The sequence below is a fragment of the Scylla paramamosain genome, unplaced genomic scaffold (assembly GCF_035594125.1).
Source record: "Scylla paramamosain isolate STU-SP2022 unplaced genomic scaffold, ASM3559412v1 Contig13, whole genome shotgun sequence".
Lineage (NCBI taxonomy): Eukaryota > Metazoa > Arthropoda > Malacostraca > Decapoda > Portunidae > Scylla > Scylla paramamosain.
Window position 1 is genome coordinate 389,626 of NW_026973678.1, and position 19,656 is coordinate 409,281.

The 19,656-nt window shown below is 40.5% G+C and overlaps 2 protein-coding genes across 4 annotated transcripts in view; both read right to left on the bottom strand.

The window, feature by feature from the left end:
• The window catches only part of LOC135097164 (fibrocystin-L-like), a 23,400-nt gene extending 14,315 nt beyond the window's left edge, over positions 1 to 9,085 (bottom strand). The window contains exons 1-3 of the mRNA XM_063998930.1: positions 9,011 to 9,085; positions 8,058 to 8,140; positions 4,611 to 4,650 (exon numbers count right to left, since the gene is read on the bottom strand). Of these exons, the coding sequence (XP_063855000.1) occupies positions 4,611 to 4,650; positions 8,058 to 8,140; positions 9,011 to 9,085 (198 nt within the window). The remainder of the gene's footprint in view (positions 1 to 4,610; positions 4,651 to 8,057; positions 8,141 to 9,010) is intronic.
• LOC135097174 (uncharacterized) lies at positions 4,767 to 19,535 on the bottom strand. Of its 3 annotated transcripts, XM_063998942.1 has the most exons (7): positions 19,391 to 19,535; positions 14,811 to 14,963; positions 14,158 to 14,268; positions 13,298 to 13,478; positions 9,942 to 10,038; positions 9,440 to 9,566; positions 9,225 to 9,360 (listed from the first exon to the last, which is right to left on the bottom strand). In XM_063998942.1, the coding sequence occupies exons 1-6, from the start codon at positions 19,533 to 19,535 to the stop codon at positions 9,471 to 9,473; spliced, it is 783 nt and encodes a 260-aa protein (XP_063855012.1). In that variant the 3' UTR covers positions 9,225 to 9,360; positions 9,440 to 9,470. The 3 variants fall into 3 exon arrangements, 2 of the variants coding, with proteins under 2 accessions (XP_063855013.1, XP_063855012.1); XR_010265429.1 differs by lacking the exons at positions 9,440 to 9,566; positions 9,942 to 10,038 and adding an exon at positions 4,767 to 4,892 and having other exon boundaries at positions 9,011 to 9,360; XM_063998943.1 differs by lacking the exon at positions 9,440 to 9,566 and having other exon boundaries at positions 9,193 to 9,360.
• Positions 19,536 to 19,656: the final 121 nt, after the last annotated feature.

Sequence of the window (19,656 nt, forward strand, 5' to 3'; positions counted from 1 at the left end):
GCCTTCTCCTCAGATAAATGTTCAATACATTGCTTTGACACACAATTTAATTTCTAAAATCTTTCTGGCCTCTTTTTTACTTTTTTTAACTCAATAAGTCTTATCACTTTCTTAGAATAAAAAAAAGTTCCCAGCAAGGCAGCACACAAATGTCAGAAACAGTTGTTCCAGTCACCATGACCAGCAACAGCAATGTTGCTTTGGCCAACAACACGAAAACACCACACAAGCACACTCTCATGGAAGGTAAGAACACACCAGTACAGATGCCACATACTGCTACACCTTGCCTTCAGCATGGTAACAGGAATACTCTTGGCACTTACACTACACACACTAATATGCCATGTGCAGACATGAACAGTTACATCCCCACACCACACATCCAAATCATCCACAAGCACCAACATCACACTTAGCCAAGATGCTTCACACTGCTCCAAAACACACCACAACAATACAAACACACATTCAAGACAGTTTGTGCCAAAGCAGCTTAGTGAGGCAAAGGGGCATCCAATGTGATATCTGCTGTAACCGGTCCAAGCATGCTGTGTGGTGTCATGTCGGCTGCATCAGATCGTTTGCACAGGTACACCACGGATCAATTAACAATAGTATCGTGTGTATCTGCAGCAGATGTGGCTCTCCTAATGTCTCTACATCTTCTTTCTCACTACCTCCTATTCCAACCTCTAGCTCCTTTGACCTGCTATGCACACACAGTACTAACAAATCTCATATACATTTTCCTTCCATGAACCAGCAACACTCACCCTCACAACCACCAACACCTAGCCACACATCCCACCACACAACAAGACATTCAAGCTCCACATCACCTAAACACCCTTGTAACACCAGTCCATCAATCTGTCAACCAGGGCCATTTCCCATTGCTTTTGGCATTTCCTGCACATCATGACTACCCTCACCTCTCTTACACCCCCTTCACCTAAACCTTCCCCCACTCCCCAACTCCCCCAGCAACCTCTCCCAGTGCCTCTCCTGCCCTACACACAAATGACCCAGACTTCACTGTAGGTACCAAAACATGCTTAACACCCGACACAGATTCTGCAGAAGTCTTTCCTCCACCATTTAGCAAGACAGTCATAAAAATTTCTAACTGTAATTCACTTTTTTTTTTTATGTAGGAAGGAAACCAGCCAAGGGCAATACATTTATAAGAAAGTCCCACTGAGGTGCTGATCCCCAAGCATAGTCAAAAGTGGTTGTCAAAAATTGAAGGATAAATGTCTTGAAACCTCCCTCTTGAAAGAGTTCAAGTTATAGGAAGGAGGAAATACAGAGCCAGGCAGGGAGTTCCAGAGTTTACCAGAGAAAAGGATGAATGATTGAGAATACAGATTAACTTTTGCATTACAGAGGAGGACAAAATTGGGGTGAGAGAAGGAAGAAAGTCTTGTGCAGAGAGGCCATGGGGTTCTACTTGCAGCTTTCAACAGACCTCCATCTTCCAACACAGAATACTCACACAACCTTCACACAGCTCTTTCACACCTCACACCAGACAAACACATCTGGATTGTACATGATTTCAACCTCCCTGACATCAACTGGACCACTACGTCCCCCTCCAATCCCTATGACACTGATGTCTTCAACCCTATCATTCCCCACACAAACAGGTGCCAGCTACACAACACACTAATTGACAACAAAAATACATTTTCACTCATGCAAACAGTACTCAAGCCAACAAAAACAGGCTGCCACACACCCCTCTGGTGCCAGAGGCCTTCTCACCACAGTCCATACATTAGACCTTCTCAAAAACAACATACACAATATAATAAACACCCAGGTAGTTCCAGGACTAAATGACCACAACAATGTTCCAGTTGACATAGACCTTCTACCGACAAGACAAAAACACAGATGTGGGTCAATCCTACTCTACTCTAGAGCTGACAGACTCAATTAAACGCTCTACAGAGACAATTTTCTATCTTCTGACTCATACTCTGGACTCCTCCAAGAAACTGGAACAGCCTGACACACCATACACACCACCATGAACAACTACAGCCCATAGAAAACACCCTCATGTAGACATACACTCCCCTGGTTCTCCAGGAACCTATGGAAACAACACCACAGAAAACAGAGATGACAGATGCAAACAATCACAGAACACACCAGGGAAATGGGCCGCCTTCAGATCTTTCCAAAAGAATCTTGCCAAAAAACATAAAGAAGATCAAACGTGAACACCTTTGTAGATATCTCACAGATAATGTTAGAAACAACACCAAACACTTCTTCAAATTCCTCAAGGCATGCAGACAGGACAAAACAAACATACAGTATTTGACAGCTCATAAGACGCATGGGCTTATAAGGCACACCTCACTTTGGGCAGGCATTGAAAAAAAAAAAAAAAAAGATAAATATGCTCTGAATATGGACTGAAAGGTTTCAACTGAAATTTGAAGGCCTCTCTTACATATTCAGATCCTTATTAGACCCCAATATTTTACATTTAAAAACTTCTATATTTGCTAGGACCTACTAACACTACCATACACCAATCCTGCTGTGAGATGTGAACAAATATGGTGTAGGCAAAGACACTGTCAGAGCCCAGAGGGATACTAAAGTTTGTATGATGCTCTCTTCACTTATAAAACCTTTTGTTTTGTTAGATAGTAAGCTATTTTCTAAAAAAACAATAGTTTCTCATTAGCTTTGAGTTTTATTGAACATGTAAGCAAGCTAATAATGTTAGAAGATAGGCACAATTTCAGTTGTATGAAGGTGTGTCTCACTTCAAGGAATAACGGCATCACACTAAGGAACACAGTGAATCTTGCACGTGTCACCAGGTTTGGTGTGTGACCCACCATGAGTTTGTTTTGGTACATGCAATGTGAGGGTCATCACTTAATTTCTTCCTGACTGGTGTTATTTTATGTGAATTACTGGTAAGTACCACCTGTTATACATTGTTATCTTCCAAAAAAAAGTTGTTTTTGAAGTGTAGAAATGGTCATCACTTTGTTTACATGTGCAAAGATGTTTGGGGTTTGTTTTAAAGGCCACTGTTGCCACAGACTTACCAGTGGCCACTGCTCCAAAGCTGAACCTTGGCCTTATAAGACGCATGCTTATTTTCTCAGACTTTTTTTTGGTAAAAAGGCATGGCTTATAAGCCATCAAGTACAGTACTTGTCCTTAAAGACTGCGACGACACTCTTGCTACCACGCCAGAACACAAAGAGCACTTACTCAACACACAGTTCCACTCTGTATTCATCCAGAAAAACCCCACACAAGCCAAATAGCCCTTACCCACCCATTCCCTCCCCTTGACATCAGGACAGACCGAATGCAGAGGTCACCACAGACTCTGGACACCACTAGATCACCTGGACTTGATAAAAGTCCCCCCCCCTTTTTCCTTAAGACTTGTGCCCCCATCCTTGCTCTCAGCCTTCCACCCATCCTCTAAGTGATCTTTACCCAACCTCTTCATGCATCCTCTCTTCTCTCTGACTGGCTTTGTGCTGATGTCACCCCATTTTCAAGGCAGGTGTCTGGAGTGACCCTTCTAATTATTGCCCCATTTCTCCCATCTTTATCATCTCCCACATCTTTCAACACATCATACACAGACACATAATAAATCATCTTGACACAAACAACATACGTATTATCAGACCACACGACATGGATTCCAACCAAAATTATCATGCGAGTCACAACTCACTGTTACCCACCATGACATTACAAGACACCCAGACAGACGTGATGCCAAACAAGTTGACACTATCGTGCTAGACTTTGCCAAAGCCTTTAACAAAGTACTCCACAAAAGACTGATTCTGAAACTACAGCATTGTGGCAGCACTGGACCAATTCTTCACTGGGTCACTTCTTTTCTTTCCGACAGGACCTAACGTGTTCTTTTTGACAGTGTTGCATCTGACCCTGTCCCTGTCTGTTCAGGTGTCCCTCAGGTCACTGTCTTGGGGACCCACACACACAGACAAATATAAAGAGGCTGGAAAAGCTCAACATAGCTACAGCCAGGTTCATTACAAAACAATTACACACAAACTTCTGGCATAACAACACGCATTAAACAATTAAATATGGACACCCTCACACTTCACAGAGAAGCACACAGACTAACAATAATGACAATAATGCACAAACTCACAAACCATCAAACTGACATCAACAAACATGAATACTTACACCACACACAGCTAGTACCCATAACACACACAACCACAAATATTCAACATACCACAATAACACAGACTCTTTCAAGCACTCACACTTCCATGGACCACATGCAGCTGGAACGGACTCCCCCTCAAAAACACAGCACGTGCATTCAAACACCTAACACTCCCACATTTCAGAACATGCACATAAAACTCCTACCCTGGACACTTAGTTTTCCCCTCACCCAACCCCCAAATAACCTTTTCCCTCTCTGACATCTCCTTGCAGCCAGCTCCCCATATGCACCCTACACATTAAATATTGAGATTGAGATTGAGATGGAGGGAATAGGTTATGTTTTCCTGACTTTTACTGGGTGGGAGGGAGGGAGGGAAGGACAGAATGACACTCACATGAACTGATCCTGAAGTGCCAAAGTTTGTTCCTCTTGACCTGTGAGAGAGGAGAAAATAAGACACAGAAACACATTAGAGAAAATATTTGTTATGACTTAGATCTTCACTGTTTCCACAACTGGAGGAGGAACAGGAGGAGGATAAGAGACTCACCAAAGAGGGAGAGGGTGTGGAGGGAAAGGCCAATGATGGTGGGTGACAGTGAGACGTCATAAGTGAAGGAGGAAGGGAGGGAGCCACTTGTGCTGCCCACATCCACCACCACATCCACCGTGCCTCCTGCCAGAGTGGAGAGGGTCAGGAGGTGATGGCCTGGCCTAACCTAACACCACTACCACCATCATCACACCATCATGACACACTCTTACAGTAAGAAATTGTACAAACAAAAGAGGAAAGAAAATGTGAGAAAATAGTATTTCTAATCCTAAAATACATTTTTCACTTAGCAGCATCACATGTAGCTTTGGCTCTGTCTCATACGCAAAAAGTAGCCACACCAAAAAAATGTAACACCAACATATGTATGTTGTTGGTGTTATCTTTCTGTGCTGTGGGCGCAAATCACCCAAGCTACGTGTGATGCAGCTTGTATGTGATATAAATATAGTTTTCCTGACAGAGCAATTAGCCAGTGGAAGGCACTGACTGACCAATTTATGTGTGCAGGAACCATTCATAGCTTTAAACACACACACACACACACACACACACACACACACACACACACACACACACACACACACACACACACACACACACAAAGCATTCATAGCTTTAAAGATAAATATGACAAATTAACTTTAAAAGATAAGACATTACAAGTTTTACTAAATTCTTTAAAAATAAAATTACATAAGAACAAACACACACACACACATACACACACACTGACACACACACACACACACACAGTTGGAGAAAAAAGTGAGTTATAGAGAAGTAGTGAAGGACCAGAGAGGTAAAGAACGCTTGACAAGAGAGTTTATAAAGGTAATAAAGGAAAAGGAAAATCTGGTAAGAGACACTGTAGATAAAAAGAAGAGTGTAATGATCTTTGGCCTGGAAGAAAGTGAGATAAAAAAAAAATGGTATAAAAGAGAAGCAGAACAAAGAAAAACAGCTCGATTAGTACTGAGTGTGATAAACGAAGGGGATACAAAGCTGGAAGATGAAATAGAGGTGTACAGGATTGGTAAATATGATCAAGGAAAAAGTAGACCATTGAAAATCAAACTAAAATCCCAAACAACAGCTGAAGAAACATTGGCAAATGCATGGAAGCTAGCCAAAAGTAACAAGTTTAAATAAGTCTGGATTAGAAGAGAAATGAATGAGGAAGAAAGGAAGAAACTTAATGAATTGAGAAGTGAAGCAAAAGAAAGGAATGAACAGAGAACACAAGAGGAAAAGGAACTTTCTTCTGGAGAGTAATGGACCTAAGGTTGAGGAAGTGGTACATGTGAAGAGTGAAGGGTGCAGAGGCACAGCTCCAAGAGAGGGAGGGACATAGACAGTGGCATACACTAATGTGGATGGTTTAGTTTCAGTGATGGATGAAGTGAATGAATTTATGAAAGCAAATGAACCAGACATCATGGCAATGGTAGAAACTAAACTAAGAGATTCAGAGACATCAAATTTAGGAGGGGGAAGTACAATATGTGGATAAGAAACAGATGTGGAAAAGGAGGAGGTGGGGTGATGATACTTGTTAAAAAGGGTATCAGGGTGGAGAGTGGAAAAGGCAGAAGGCTTGGTGGAAGGCCTAAACTTACAACTAATAAATGGAAGAGGAGGAATACAATATGTCACAGTAGTGTATGTCCCACCAAAAACAAAGACCTGGAATAGACAAGAGCATGAACAGTTGCTGAGTGAGACAAAAGAATGGCTTGTAAAGAAAATTAAAGAAAACAACAAAATTGTTATAATGGGAGATTTTTAATTGTAAAGAGATAAATTGGGAGGAGTGGAACACAAGAGGAGGAGAAGACTCATGGGAAGATAAGGTTCTGAAACTGGCAATGAACAATATTATGACACAGTGGGTTGAGGAAAACACAAGATACAGAGGAGCAGAGGAGCCATCAATTTGGTATTATCAAAAGAAACAGATATTATAGAAGACATGAACTATAGTTGTCCACTAGGAAAAAGCGACCATGTCATGATAAGGTTTTGTATTAAAGAAAAAAGAGAGGAGAGTAGATGTGAAGATTATAAAAGTGAAAGATTTAATTATGGTAAGTAAAATTTTGAACAAATGAGGAGATACTTTGGTGAAGGGGACTGAAGTACACTTATCACAGCAAGTAATGTGCAAAAGAAGTGGGAAGCTTTCATCAATATTTATGAAGAGGGAGTGAAAAGATATGTACCAAAAGTAGAGACAAAGAGAAGATATAACAATGACTGGTATAATAGAAGATGTGAAATAGCTAGGGAGGAGAGGGAAACGGCATGGAATAGATGGCGGAGGAAAAAAAAAGCAGGAGCTGTGGCAAAACTACACAACCACAAGAAATTAATATGTAAAGGTTATTAGGGAAGAAAGAAAAAATTATGAGAAAGATGTTATGGACAAATGCAAAGAGAAACCAAAACTATTCTTCAGATATGTGAACAGCAAAATGAAAAATAGAGAAGGAATAAGCAGATTGAAGGTGAATGGTCAAATGTGTGAGGATCCGGCTGAATTGGCAGAGATAATGAACAGGAGTTTTCAGTCAGTATTCACAAAAGAGAAAACATTTGTGTACCAGAGTGAGATGAGTGAGGAAATGGGTCTCGGGGAAATCCAAGTGACTGAAGAGGATGTCCAGAAACAGATGGAGGAACTAGACGTTAGGAAGGCCCCTGGACCTGATGGAGTGTCAGGATGGATACTAAAAGAGTGCAATCAGCAGTTGACATAGGTAATACATAATATTATAGAAAGCTCCCTAATTGAAAGTAGAGTCCCAATTGAATGGAAGAGAGCTAACATAGTGCCAATCTACAAAGGTGGTAGTAAAGAGGAGCCCTTAATCTATAGACCTGTGTCTCTAACAAGTGTGGTGTGCAAAATGTGTGAAAGATTGGTGAAGGATAAATGGATGCAGTATCTAGAAGGAAATGAAGTGATATTAAAGCAACAATTTGGATTTAGGAGAGGGAGATCGTGTGTTACAAACTTACTGAGTTTTTATTCTAGAGTGGTGGATATAATGCAAGAAAGAGATGGATGGGCTGATTGTGTTTATTTAGACCTGAAGGCAGCCTTTGATAAAGTGCCACACAGGAAATTGTTGTGGAGTTAAAGCATAATGGTGGGCTAAGGGGGGGCTTGCTGAGATGGATGGAAAATTTCTTGACAAACAGAAAAATGAGAAACTTGGTAAAAGATCAAAAATCATCATGGAGGGAAGTCATAAGTGGAGTACCCCAAGGCTCAGTACTTACCAATCATGTTTGCAGTCTATATAAATGATATGACGGAGAAGGTGAAAAGCTACATGAGCCTTTTTGCGGATGATGCAAAGTTGCTGAAGAAAGTTGAGAGTGCAGAGGACTGTGGAACGTTACAAGAAGACCTGAACAAGATATCAGAGTGGAGTTATAGATGGGAAATGGAATTTAATTTAAAGAAGTGTAAAGTAATAGAATTTGGAAAAAGTACAAGAAGAGTAAAAGGAAATTATGTGTTGAATGGTGTAAGGTTGAGTGGAGCAGAAGAGGAAAAGGATCTCGGTGTTACAGTGACTGGGAACCTGACCCCGGAGAGACACATTAGCAAAATTACAGGAGTAACCTATAACTTGTTGAGAAGAATAAGGCAGGCCTTTGCATATATGGATGAAGAGATGGTCAGGAAGATGATCGTGTCGCTGATAAGACCCAGACTAGAATATGCAGCAGTAGTGTGGTCGCCATACAAGAAAAAAGATAAAAGTAAGTTGGAGAGAGTTCAGAGAGCAGCTACGAAGATGGTACCAAGTATCAGAGACTTGTCATATGAAGAGAGACTGGAAAGGATACATCTACAAACGTTGGAAAAGAGGAGAGAAAGGGAAGACATGATTGCGATATATAAAGCATATAAGGGAGTAGAGGAGGTGGACCGGAGCAACTTAATGGTCTGGGATACACGGGACACTAGAGGACATGGAAAGAGGCTGAAGAGGAGTGCTTGTAGAAGAGACACCAAAAAGTATAGTTTCCCATATAGAAGTATTGATGTATGGAACAGTTGGGATGAGGAGATAGTAAATGAAGAAAGTATACATGGATTCAAGGCTAAGTTGGATATTAAAAGATATGGAGATGGGACAGCACAAGCATAACTCTTTTCCAATAAAGCATAACTAGGTAAATACAACTAGGTAAATACACACACACACACACTTTATACTCACACCAGCAGGCACTGTGCAGGTGACCTCTGTGGGTCCACCAGAGATAACCACACACTTCTTGCCACCCAGAGTCATAATGGCACTGCCAGCCTCCCACCCATCACTGTCTGGGAAGCCAGTGCCAGTCACAGTGAGAGGATACTGTCCACCAGTGCTTCCCTCCGTGATGCTGAGTGCAACCACGGTGACTGGCACCATGTAGATGATGGGGGAGGGGAGCAGTGCCGAGCCAGCCGGCTGCATGCTGAGTGCCACTGAATGCAAGCCGCCCCACAGTGCTACAGTGCAGGTGAGCTGGGTGGCAGTGATGGCCATGCCACTCAGGGTGAGGGTGTGCTGCAGCCCCTTGCCTGTCAGGAAAAATACAAGTTTGGAATGAGTTAAATTAGATGGTGAAGGTGAGGGTGAGGGAATGCCATGGGCCCTTACCTGATGAAGGAAAGCCAGGGAAGAGGCAGAGCTACATGCCAGTCAGCATGGGAGTGGTGGCATCATTGTAGGTGAAGGCACAGGCACCAAGACATGCACCAAAGTAACCATTCACTTGTACTGTCACCTGATAGCAATGAGGCAAGATCATGTTATTAGTTATCCTCATCATCTGGAACTCCTTGCCTGCTTCTGTATTTCCCTCTTCCTGTGACTTCAACTCTTTCAAGAGGGAGGTTTGAAGACACTTATCCTCCAGTTTTGGATGATCCTTTTTTACTTTCCTGTAGGTTACTGGCACTCACTGAGCTTTTTTTTTCTTTTAGTTGCCCTTGGTCAATGTCCCTCTTGCAGTAAAAATATCATTATCATTAGTGATCCATGCCTATATTCTCTCTCTCTCTCTCTCTCTCTCTCTCTCTCTCTCTCTCTCTCTCTCTCTCTCTCTCTCTCTCTCTCTCTCTCTCACTCTTTCTCTCTCTGCCAATCAGCAAGGACTTACATGAGGAGAGTCCCTATGAGTGGTCACAAAGTCTGTCTCAAGAGGGCTGTGCCAAAGGACTCTGGCTGAGTCACGAATGATCTTGGTTTTTAGAGTTCTGTGAAGGAGCAATGGGTAACTTAAACAAATGGACTAACATAACCTAACTTTAACAAATGGACTAACCTAACCTAACTTAAACAAATGGACTAACCTAACCTAACTTAAACAAATGGACTAACCTAACCTAACTTAAACAAATGGACTAACCTAACCTAACTTAAACATATGGACTAGCCTAACCTAACTTAAATGGACTAACCTAACCTAAACAAACAGACTAATTTAACCTAACTTAAACATATGCTGTCACCCTCTCTTCTCCGTTGGGCTCCTCCGATCACAATCTCATATCTTTATCTTGTCCTATCACTCCAATCCCTCCTCAAGATCCCCCTAAGCGAAGGTGCCTCTGGCGTTTTGCCTCTGCTAGTTGGGGGGACCTGAGGAGGTATTTTGCTGATTTTCCTTGGAATGACTACTGCTTCCGTGTCAGAGACCCGTCTTTGTGTGCTGAGCGCATAACAGAGGTGATAGTGTCTGGCATGGAGGCGTACATTCCTCACTCTTTTTCTCGTCCTAAACCTTCTAAACCTTGGTTTAACACAGCTTGTTCTCGTGCTATACATGATAGAGGTGGCCCACAAAAAGTAATTAAGCCTTCCATCACCAGAATCTCATGCACTTTATATTTCTGCCCGGAACCATGCCAAGTCTGTTCTCCAACTAGCCAAAAACTCCTTCATTAACAGAAAATGTCAAAACCTTTCAAGATTTAACTCCCCTTGTGATTTCTGGCATCTAGCCAAAAATATCTCCAATAACTTTGCTTCTTCTTCTTTCCCTCCTCTATTTCAACCAGATGGCACCACTGCTATCACATCTATTTCTAAAGCTGAACTCTTTGCTCAAACCTTTGCTAAAAATTCTACCTTGGACGATTCTGGGCTTGTTCCTCCCTCTCCTCCACCCTCTGACTACTTCATGCCACCTATTAAAATTCTTCGCAATGATGTTTTCCATGCCCTCACTGGCCTAAACCCTCGGAAGGCTTATGGACCTGATGGGGTCCCTCCTATTGTTCTCCGAAACTGTGCCTCCGTGCTTGCACCTTGCCTAGTCAAACTCTTTCAGCTCTGTCTGTCAACATCTACCTTTCCTTCTTGCTGGAAGTTTGCCTACATTCAACCTGTTCCTAAAAAGGGTGACCATTTTAATCCCTCAAACTACCGTCCTATTGCTTTAATTTCCTGCCTATCTAAAGTTTTTGAATCTATCCTCAACAGGAAGATTCTTAAACATCTATCACTTCACAACCTACTATCTGATCGCCAGTATGGCTTCCGTCAAGGCCACTCTACTGGTGATCTTCTGGCTTTCCTTACTGAGTCTTGGTCATCCTCTTTTAGAGATTTTGGTGAAACTTTCGTTGTTGCCTTGGACATATCAAAAGCTTTTGATAGAGTCTGGCACAAAGCTTTGATTTCCAAACTACCCTCCTACAGTTTCTATCCTTCTCTCTGTAACTTCATCTCAAGTTTCCTTTCTGACCGTTCTATTGCTGCTGTGGTAGACGGTCACTGTTCTTCTCCTAAATCTATTAACAGTGGTGTTCCTCAGGGTTCTGTCCTGTCACCCACTCTCTTCTTATTATTCATTAATGATCTTCTAAACCAAACGTCTTGTCCTATCCACTCCTATGCTGATGATACCACCCTGCACTTTTCCACGTCTTTTCATAGACGTCCAACCCTTCAGGAGGTAAACATATCACGCAGGGAAGCCACAGAACGCCTGACTTCTGATCTTTCTAAAATTTCTGATTGGGGCAGAGCAAACTTGGTATTGTTCAATGCCTCAAAAACTCAATTCCTCCATCTATCAACTCGACACAACCTTCCAGACAACTATCCCCTCTTCTTCAATGACACTCAACTGTCCCCCTCTTCTACAGTGAACATCCTCGGTCTGTCCTTTACTTATAATCTGAACTGGAAACTTCACATCTCATCTCTAGCTAAAACAGCTTCTATGAAGTTAGGTGTTCTGAGACGTCTCGGCCAATTTTTCTCACCCCCCCAGCTGCTAACTCTGTACAAGGGCCTTATCCATCCATGTATGGAGTATGCTTCACATGTCTGGGGGGGTTCCACTCATACTGCTCTTCTAGACAGGGTGGAATCAAAAGCTTTTCGTCTCATCAACTCCTCTCCTCTAACTGACTGTCTTCAGCCTCTCTCTCACCGCCGCAATGTTGCATATCTAGCTGTCTTCTACCGCTATTTTCATGCTAACTGCTCTTCTGATCTTGCTAACTGCATGCCCCCCCTCCTTCCGCGGCCTCGCTGCACAAGACTTTCTTCTTTCTCTCACCCCTATTCTGTCCACCTCTCTAATGCAAGAGTTAACCAGTATTCTCAATCATTCATCCCTTTCTCTGGTAAACTCTGGAACTCCCTGCCTGCTTCTGTATTTCCACCTTCCTACGACTTGAATTCCTTCAAGAGGGAGGTTTCAAGACACTTATCCACCAATTTTTGACCACTGCTTTGACCCTTTTATGGGACTGGCATTTCAGTGGGCATTTTTTTTTATTAGATTTTTGTTGTCCTTGGCCAGTGTCCTTCCTACATAAAAAAAAAAAAAAAAAAAAAATATGGACTAGCCTAACCTAACTTAAACAAATGGACTGACCTAACCTCACTTAAACATGTGAACAAATCTAGCCTAACTTGAACAAATGGACTAACCTAACCTAACAGATGGGCAATAACAGAATAACAAAAATGGTAGAAAAAGCAGATAGATAGGTTAAATAAATAAGACAGAGTAAAGAAAGAAGATAGCTAAAAATACATACATACATACATACGTACATACATAAATACATACATACATATGCCAAGGCTGTTTCCCCCCATAACATATAGATAGGACAAAGGAAATAACCCAACAAATGAGAGACAGTTAAGTTAAATAGAGATTGCATAAAGAAAATACCCGAATAATGAAGCAAGTAAGTCAAAAAGATAGGATAGGATACAGTAAGGAAAATGACCCTACAAAGAAGAAAGGATTAGGTCAAACAGATACCATGGAATAGGTTAAATAAATATGACAGTGTAAAGAAAGAAGATAGCTGAAAATACATACATACATACATACATACATATGCCAAGGCTGAGAGAAAATTATTCCACACAGAAGAGACAAATCTCGTAACTCTGCCACCAAAGAATACAGGTTTTTCACATCTAACTCTAAATAAATATGGGAATAAACAGAAGAGAGAGCAACAAATACTTCCAATCCCTCACCCATCAAACATCAGGTTATCTGTGTGTATCTCCACCAGCTCCTTTCTGCCGGGATCTTCCTCCCACTCAATGTAGTAGTGGTAGTTCTTGCAGGAGCCGGAGTACTGGACTGTGAGATCAGTTCCCAGGGCACTTTCCAGAATGCCCTCCAGGACCTTTGGGTCAACACCTGCTGGAATGTCTGCCAAAATGAGTGAGTGAGTGAGTGAGTGAGTGAGTGAGCGATGCAGAATCTTTCCTTAACCATCATTAACATTATGAAAAACAGCTGAAAATCTCCAAAATTCAGCTTGTTAAAAGTGCAGAATTCTTATGAAACTGTCATTAGTGATGAAAAATATCTCTGAAAACTTCACTAAACTACCACTACCCCTCTTAAACTATCATCAGCATCATAAAACACCTTGAAAACCAAATAACCTCCACAGCAGCCTGTTAAACTACTACTGTCCTTCTTAAGCTTGCACCAGAATTATAAAACACTCTTGAAAAACCTAAATAACTTCCAGTAAAGCCTTTTAAACTCCCACTTCACCGTTGAAAAAACTAAATAACTTACACTAGAGCCTTTTAAAAATTACCACTTCACTCTTGAAAACCTAAATAACTCCCACTACAGCCTTTTAAACTCTCACTTCACCCTTGAAAAACTAAATAACTTCCACTAAAGCCTTTCAAACTACCACTGACCACCCTTGAAAAATTAAATGACTTCCACTAGAGCCTTTTGAACTACCACTGGCATTCTTAAAAGCCTGAGGAAACCTCCACTGCAGCCTGTTAAAATGAAAATAAGATAAGACAGCAAGACATATAGGAACACTGGCCTGTGACATCCATAGTTCAGTCTCCCAACAAACCTTTTACAACCTGCCCCTGAATTCCGAGGTCCCAGTTGCCAGCGAGGGGACCCGTGGCAGTCTGAGAGGAGCATGTGACTGTCACCTGAGTGTCAAAGCTTGCTGGAGGACCTGATAGAGGGAGAGAGAGTGGGAAAAGTACTGATTAATGCTGTGGGTTTTATGGCAGTGTGTATTAAGTTTTGTCTTTTTTCCTTCTTTTAGTATGTGGGTGGCTTTGTTTAAGGCAACAATATGATGGAACACAAATGAAAAGGGCCCACTAAAGGTGTCAGTCCCCAGACTTGTCAATGGGTTACCTAAGACTAAAAGGAAAATATATTAAGCTGCATTGTTTTCCTTTATTGTTGAATGTAAATGTGGATGATAAGGCATCTTTTTCTTATGATTCTCTCTCTCTCTCTCTCTCTCTCTCTCTCTCTCTCTCTCTCATCTCATGATCCAATAACACACATCCAGCATCATGACACTACTAAACAAAGTAAAAAAAGATAAATAAATTAAAATAAAAAAAGAGTAAAAATACCACAAACTCCATGGGGAAAAAAAAAGCAGATAAGAAGAGGAAACAGAGTGACGGGAAAAAAAAAAAAAAAGAAAAAAACATGGAGGACAAAACAGGATAAACATTTCACCTTCTTCATTATTTTTACCTTCCACCTGCAGGAGACCAAGGAGGGGCATTCCAGTCTTGCAGTTTGTGGTCTGGAATTCCAGGGAGTACCCATTCTCTGTCACCTTCTTGACTGCCACATCCTCAATAAGGATTCCCTTCTGCTTGAGGGCGGGCGGGTACATCTGTGTCACTGTGGCAGGGGAGGAGGCAGTAAGGGTTAGTGTGTGTGTGTGTATTTACCTAGTTGTATTTACCTAGTTGTATAGTACAGGGTCCGAGCCAAAGCTCAATTAGTCCTGTCTCCATACCCGAATTTGTCCAATTTCTCTTTAAACATGTGCACACTCTTTGCCGCAACCACCTCTTCTTTTAAGTTATTCCATATTTCAACCGTTCGATGCGGAAAGCTGTATTTCTTAATATCTCCCAAACAATGACTCTTCTTTAATTTCTTCATATGTCCCCTTGTACGTCTATCTCCTTCCTCCACATTTAGAACTAGGTCATCTCTGTCTATCTTCTCCATGCCATTTACTAATTTGAACATTGTTATCAGGTCTCCTCTTTCCCTTCTTTCTTGCAGTGTTGGTAATCCAATTTCTTCCAGTCTTTCCTCATAACTTAGGTCTTCCAATTCAGGTATAATTTTCGTAGCTGTTCTTTGTATTCTTTCCAATTTCCTTATATCTTTCTTCTTGTGTGGAGACCATACCACTGCTGCGTATTCCAGTTTGGGGCGTATCATGTGTGCTATGATTTTCTTCATCATTTCTTTGTCTAGGTAATTAAATGCCACCCAGATATTTGCTAGCAAATTATATGTAGAGCCAAATATTCCATTGATGTGTTTTTCTGGTGATAGCGTGTCTTGAATTATTACTCCCAAGTCTTTTTCTTCTTTGCTCTTTCGTATTGTGATTCCTCCCATCTTATACTCCCATGAAGGTCTCCTTTTACTTCTTCCCATCTCCATTACATGGCACTTTTTTATATTGAATTCTAATTTCCATCGTTTACTCCATTCATAAATTCTATCAATATCCCTCTGTAGTTCCTCACAATCCTCTTGGTTCTTTATTACTTTCATCAATTTTGCATCATCTGCAAACATGTTAATGTAGCTATTTAAACCCACAGTCATATCATTTATATAGACCTGAAACATTATAGGTGCCAACACAGACCCTTGTGGTACTCCGCTTGTTACTTCGTACCAACTTGATTTATTATCTCTGATTACTGTGCTCATTTCCCTACCTTGGAGATAATCCTTCATCCACTTAAGTATTTTTCCTTTTAGCCCTCCTCGATGTTCCAGTTTCCATACGAGACTTTTATGTGGAACTGTATCAGAAGCTTTTTTCAGATCTAAATAGACTGCATCAACCCAACCATCTCTCTCTTGTAGTTTATCTATTACTCTTGTATAAAAGCTCAGTAAGTTTGTTACGCAAGATCTCTCTTTCCTGAAACCGAATTGTTTTTCTGTTATTATATTTTCTTGTTCAAGATATTGCACCCATCTGTTTTTAATGACTATTTCACAGAGTTTACTTACAATACTCGTGAGTGAGACTGGTCTGTAATTCAGTGGTTCCATTTTATTACCTCCTTTGTATAACGGTACTATATTTGCTCTCTTCCATTCCTTTGGTACTTTTCCCTCCTTCAAAGAACTGTTAATTATCTCCCATGTTGGTTCTTCCAGTTCCTCTCTACATTCTTTCAATATCCATCCATTTACTTCGTCTGGTCCCATCACCTTCCTAGTATCTAGCTCTTCCAGTAGTCTTTTCATTTCTTTTCTTTCCACTTGTATGTTTGCTATTCCTTTCTGTTGTTCCTCATCTCCCAGTGATGCAAAGACAGTTTCTCTTGTAAATACAGACTTAAAGCTTTTATTCAGTATCTCAGCCATCTCTTGTGTGGTTTCATAAATTTCTCTATTTTTCTTCAGCTTTGTAATGGTATCTCTATGCTTTATTTTTCCATTTACATATCTATAGAAAAGTTTGGGTTCTTCTTTACACTTTCCAACTACATCTCTTTCAAAATTTCTTTCTTCTTCTCTTCTTATTTTAACATAATCATTTCTAGCTGTCCTGTATTCTTCTCTATTTATCTCATTCCATTGTTTCCTCATTTTTTTCCATGCCCTCTCTTTCTTCTTTTTTGCCTCTGCACACTTTGCATTAAACCACACTTTCTTATTTTCTTTTACCTTATATCTTGGCACATATCTTTCAACACCTTCTCTAAACTTGCTTAAAAACACTTCATATTTTTTTCTGCACCTCCATACCTCTTAATAAATTACTCCAATCAAGCTCTCCGTAGAATTTCTTTAACCCTGTAAAGTCTGCCTTAGCATAATTTTTTCTCTCATTTTTATATTCCTCATTGAATTTTGGCACTTCTTCTTTGATCTCTATCTCCATCTTCACATGATCACTTTTTCCCACTGGACACAAATATTCTATACTTGGTTCATTTTCTGGCTTTTTTGTAAAAACCAAGTCTAGGAGTGATGGTTCATCTTCCCCTCTGTACCTAGTATTTTCTTTCACCCATTGATCCATCGTGTTTACCATCATAGTCTGTAAAAATTCTTCACTCCATGTACTGGCAATCCCTGTCACCTCCATCTCCCCCCAGTTTATCTCCTTGCTATTAAAATCTCCTACTAGTAACACCTTGTTTCTTATCTTTAGCATGTCATCTATACTTTTTATGAACTCGCTTTGCATGTGCTTATAATCATCAGTCCCCCAAGTGTTGGTCTTTGGAGGCATGTATGCAACAATAATTTTTCTGCTTTCTTGTCCTTGGATCTTGATCTCCACTCTCAATGTTTCTGACCTCCCTTCACCATATTCCACTGTTTCTATCAAGATATTTTTTCTTACTAGAATCATCACTCCTCTTCCTCCCTTATTCTTTCTGTCTCTTCTCCATGTGTTATATCCTTCTTCTTCAAATTCAACATTAATCTCCCTTGTTAGTTTTGTTTCCGTAATGCATGCCACTTCTGGTTTCTTTTCATGTAAATAATCTCTTAGTTCCCTTAGGCTGGACACTAATCCATCTATGTTTGTATACATAACTTTAATTTTATTTATTGTGGACCCATTTCTTTTGTGTTCTCTCTTTGTTGTCTTACTTCTTGCCCCGCATTCTTTAACCACCATTTCCTCATTTTCATGTCTATCACTCTCCATATATACCTTTCTGCCTGTTCCTGTGTTCTCTCTTCGTTTTTTGTCTTGGCCTCCTCTTTTAACTCTTTCACCTTGTTTCTTTCCTCCTCATTCATTTCTCTTCTTATATATATATATATTTAACTCTTTCACCTTGTTTCTTTCCTCCTCATTCATTTCTCTTCTTATATATATATATATATATATATATATATATATATATATATATATATATATATATATATATATATATATATATATCCTTCATACCCTCTATCTTTCTTAACAAACTCGTTCTTTTCAAGATGTGTTCGGCTGCCGCTTGGGTATTAAGTCTTATTTTCATGGGACGTTTCCCCCCTTCTGAATATTTCCCAATCCTGTACACTTCTATTTGTATATCCGTTTCATCTCCTTCTTCTACAATTTTCCCAATGATTTCTTTTGCTCTTTGTAATTCTTCTCTTTCTCTTAGAACTTTATTTGATATGGTCTTCTCTTTATCCCCAAACACCATCAGGCACATCTTTTTTTGTACCGTATCCCTTACTATGTTATCTTTTTCCTTAATGATTTTCACTACTTTTTTCGCCATCTCTTTATCATGTTCTTCTTGCTGTTTTCTTATTATTTCTGTCATATCTATCTTCTCTTGTTCTCTCTCTTCTTTCCAACTTTTCACTTCCTTTTCAACTAAGCCTTTTACTTCACTCTGGATTTTGCCTTCATCTATCCTAACTTCTTCCTTCTCCACCATGCTCCTTAACTTTCCATTTTCTTTTTTGAGTTCTTGTATTTCTTCACTGTACTTTACATTTAAATCCACTATCTTTTCCACTTCCTCTCTCAGTTTCTTGTTTTCCCTTTCTCTTTTTAACTCCCTTCCTTTCAACTCTTCCAGCTCTTCAACAATGTCGTTCGTGTCTTTAAGTCCCTTCTCCTTATCTCCTTTCCTCTGACTAATGTCACCAATCCTCTTATTTCCTCTCTTATCTTTTCATTCTCTTCTTCTAATTTCCATAATCTTGCATTTAACTTGCCTACCTGTATATCCTTTTCACTAAATCCTTCAAATTTTGGTGTGCCTCTGGGCGACGGCGACGCGGCGGCGGCCGCCATCACGCTTTGTTTACAACCAATTTGGATTCGGTGCTTTCACCCACAATTTTCACTTCATCTATTCCATCTCCGATCTTTTTCTACTTCCATAAAAACTCCACCCCACACTGTGCACTTTCTTATACTTTTGTATGGAGCCAGGCTAAGAAAATACCTCGGACCCTGTACCCACAAATAGGCAAGTCTGCGCAGCTGCTCCTGACACGTCTGCTCTCAACGTGTGTGTGTGTGTGTGTGTGTGTGTGTGCGTTTTACTATTAGAGAGTATGAACAGCAGATGTATGGATTCCCTCACACTTACCAGAAGTTGGGGTGGTGAGGAAGGCCACCTCATCAACATACACATCATCAGTCACTCCTGCAGGCTTTGGGAGACTCACACTCTTCACCAGCAATGTGTCTCCTGTCTTGTAAATGGATCTTTCCGAACTGACCATTGCCTCCATCAGATCCTCACAGTGGTACGTCCAGCTGTGGGCATTAATGAACAGAATGAAAACAGCAATACTTGTTTTTAACTCCTATAAAAGTTTTTTGGTTTTATTATTACATGATTCAAAAGTACTT

Excerpts from the sequence above, each read along its gene's own strand:
- LOC135097174 (XM_063998942.1), bottom strand. The coding sequence starts at position 19,535 with ATGGAGGCAATGGTCAGTTCGGAAAGATCCATTTACAAGACAGGAGAC. Across the intron at positions 10,039-13,297 it reads GATAACCTGATGTTTGATGG|AACTCTAAAAACCAAGATCA; the intron begins GTGAGGGATTGG and ends GCTCCTTCACAG. Across the intron at positions 9,567-9,941 it reads CTCATAGGGACTCTCCTCAT|GTGACAGTACAAGTGAATGG; the intron begins GTAAGTCCTTGC and ends CATTGCTATCAG.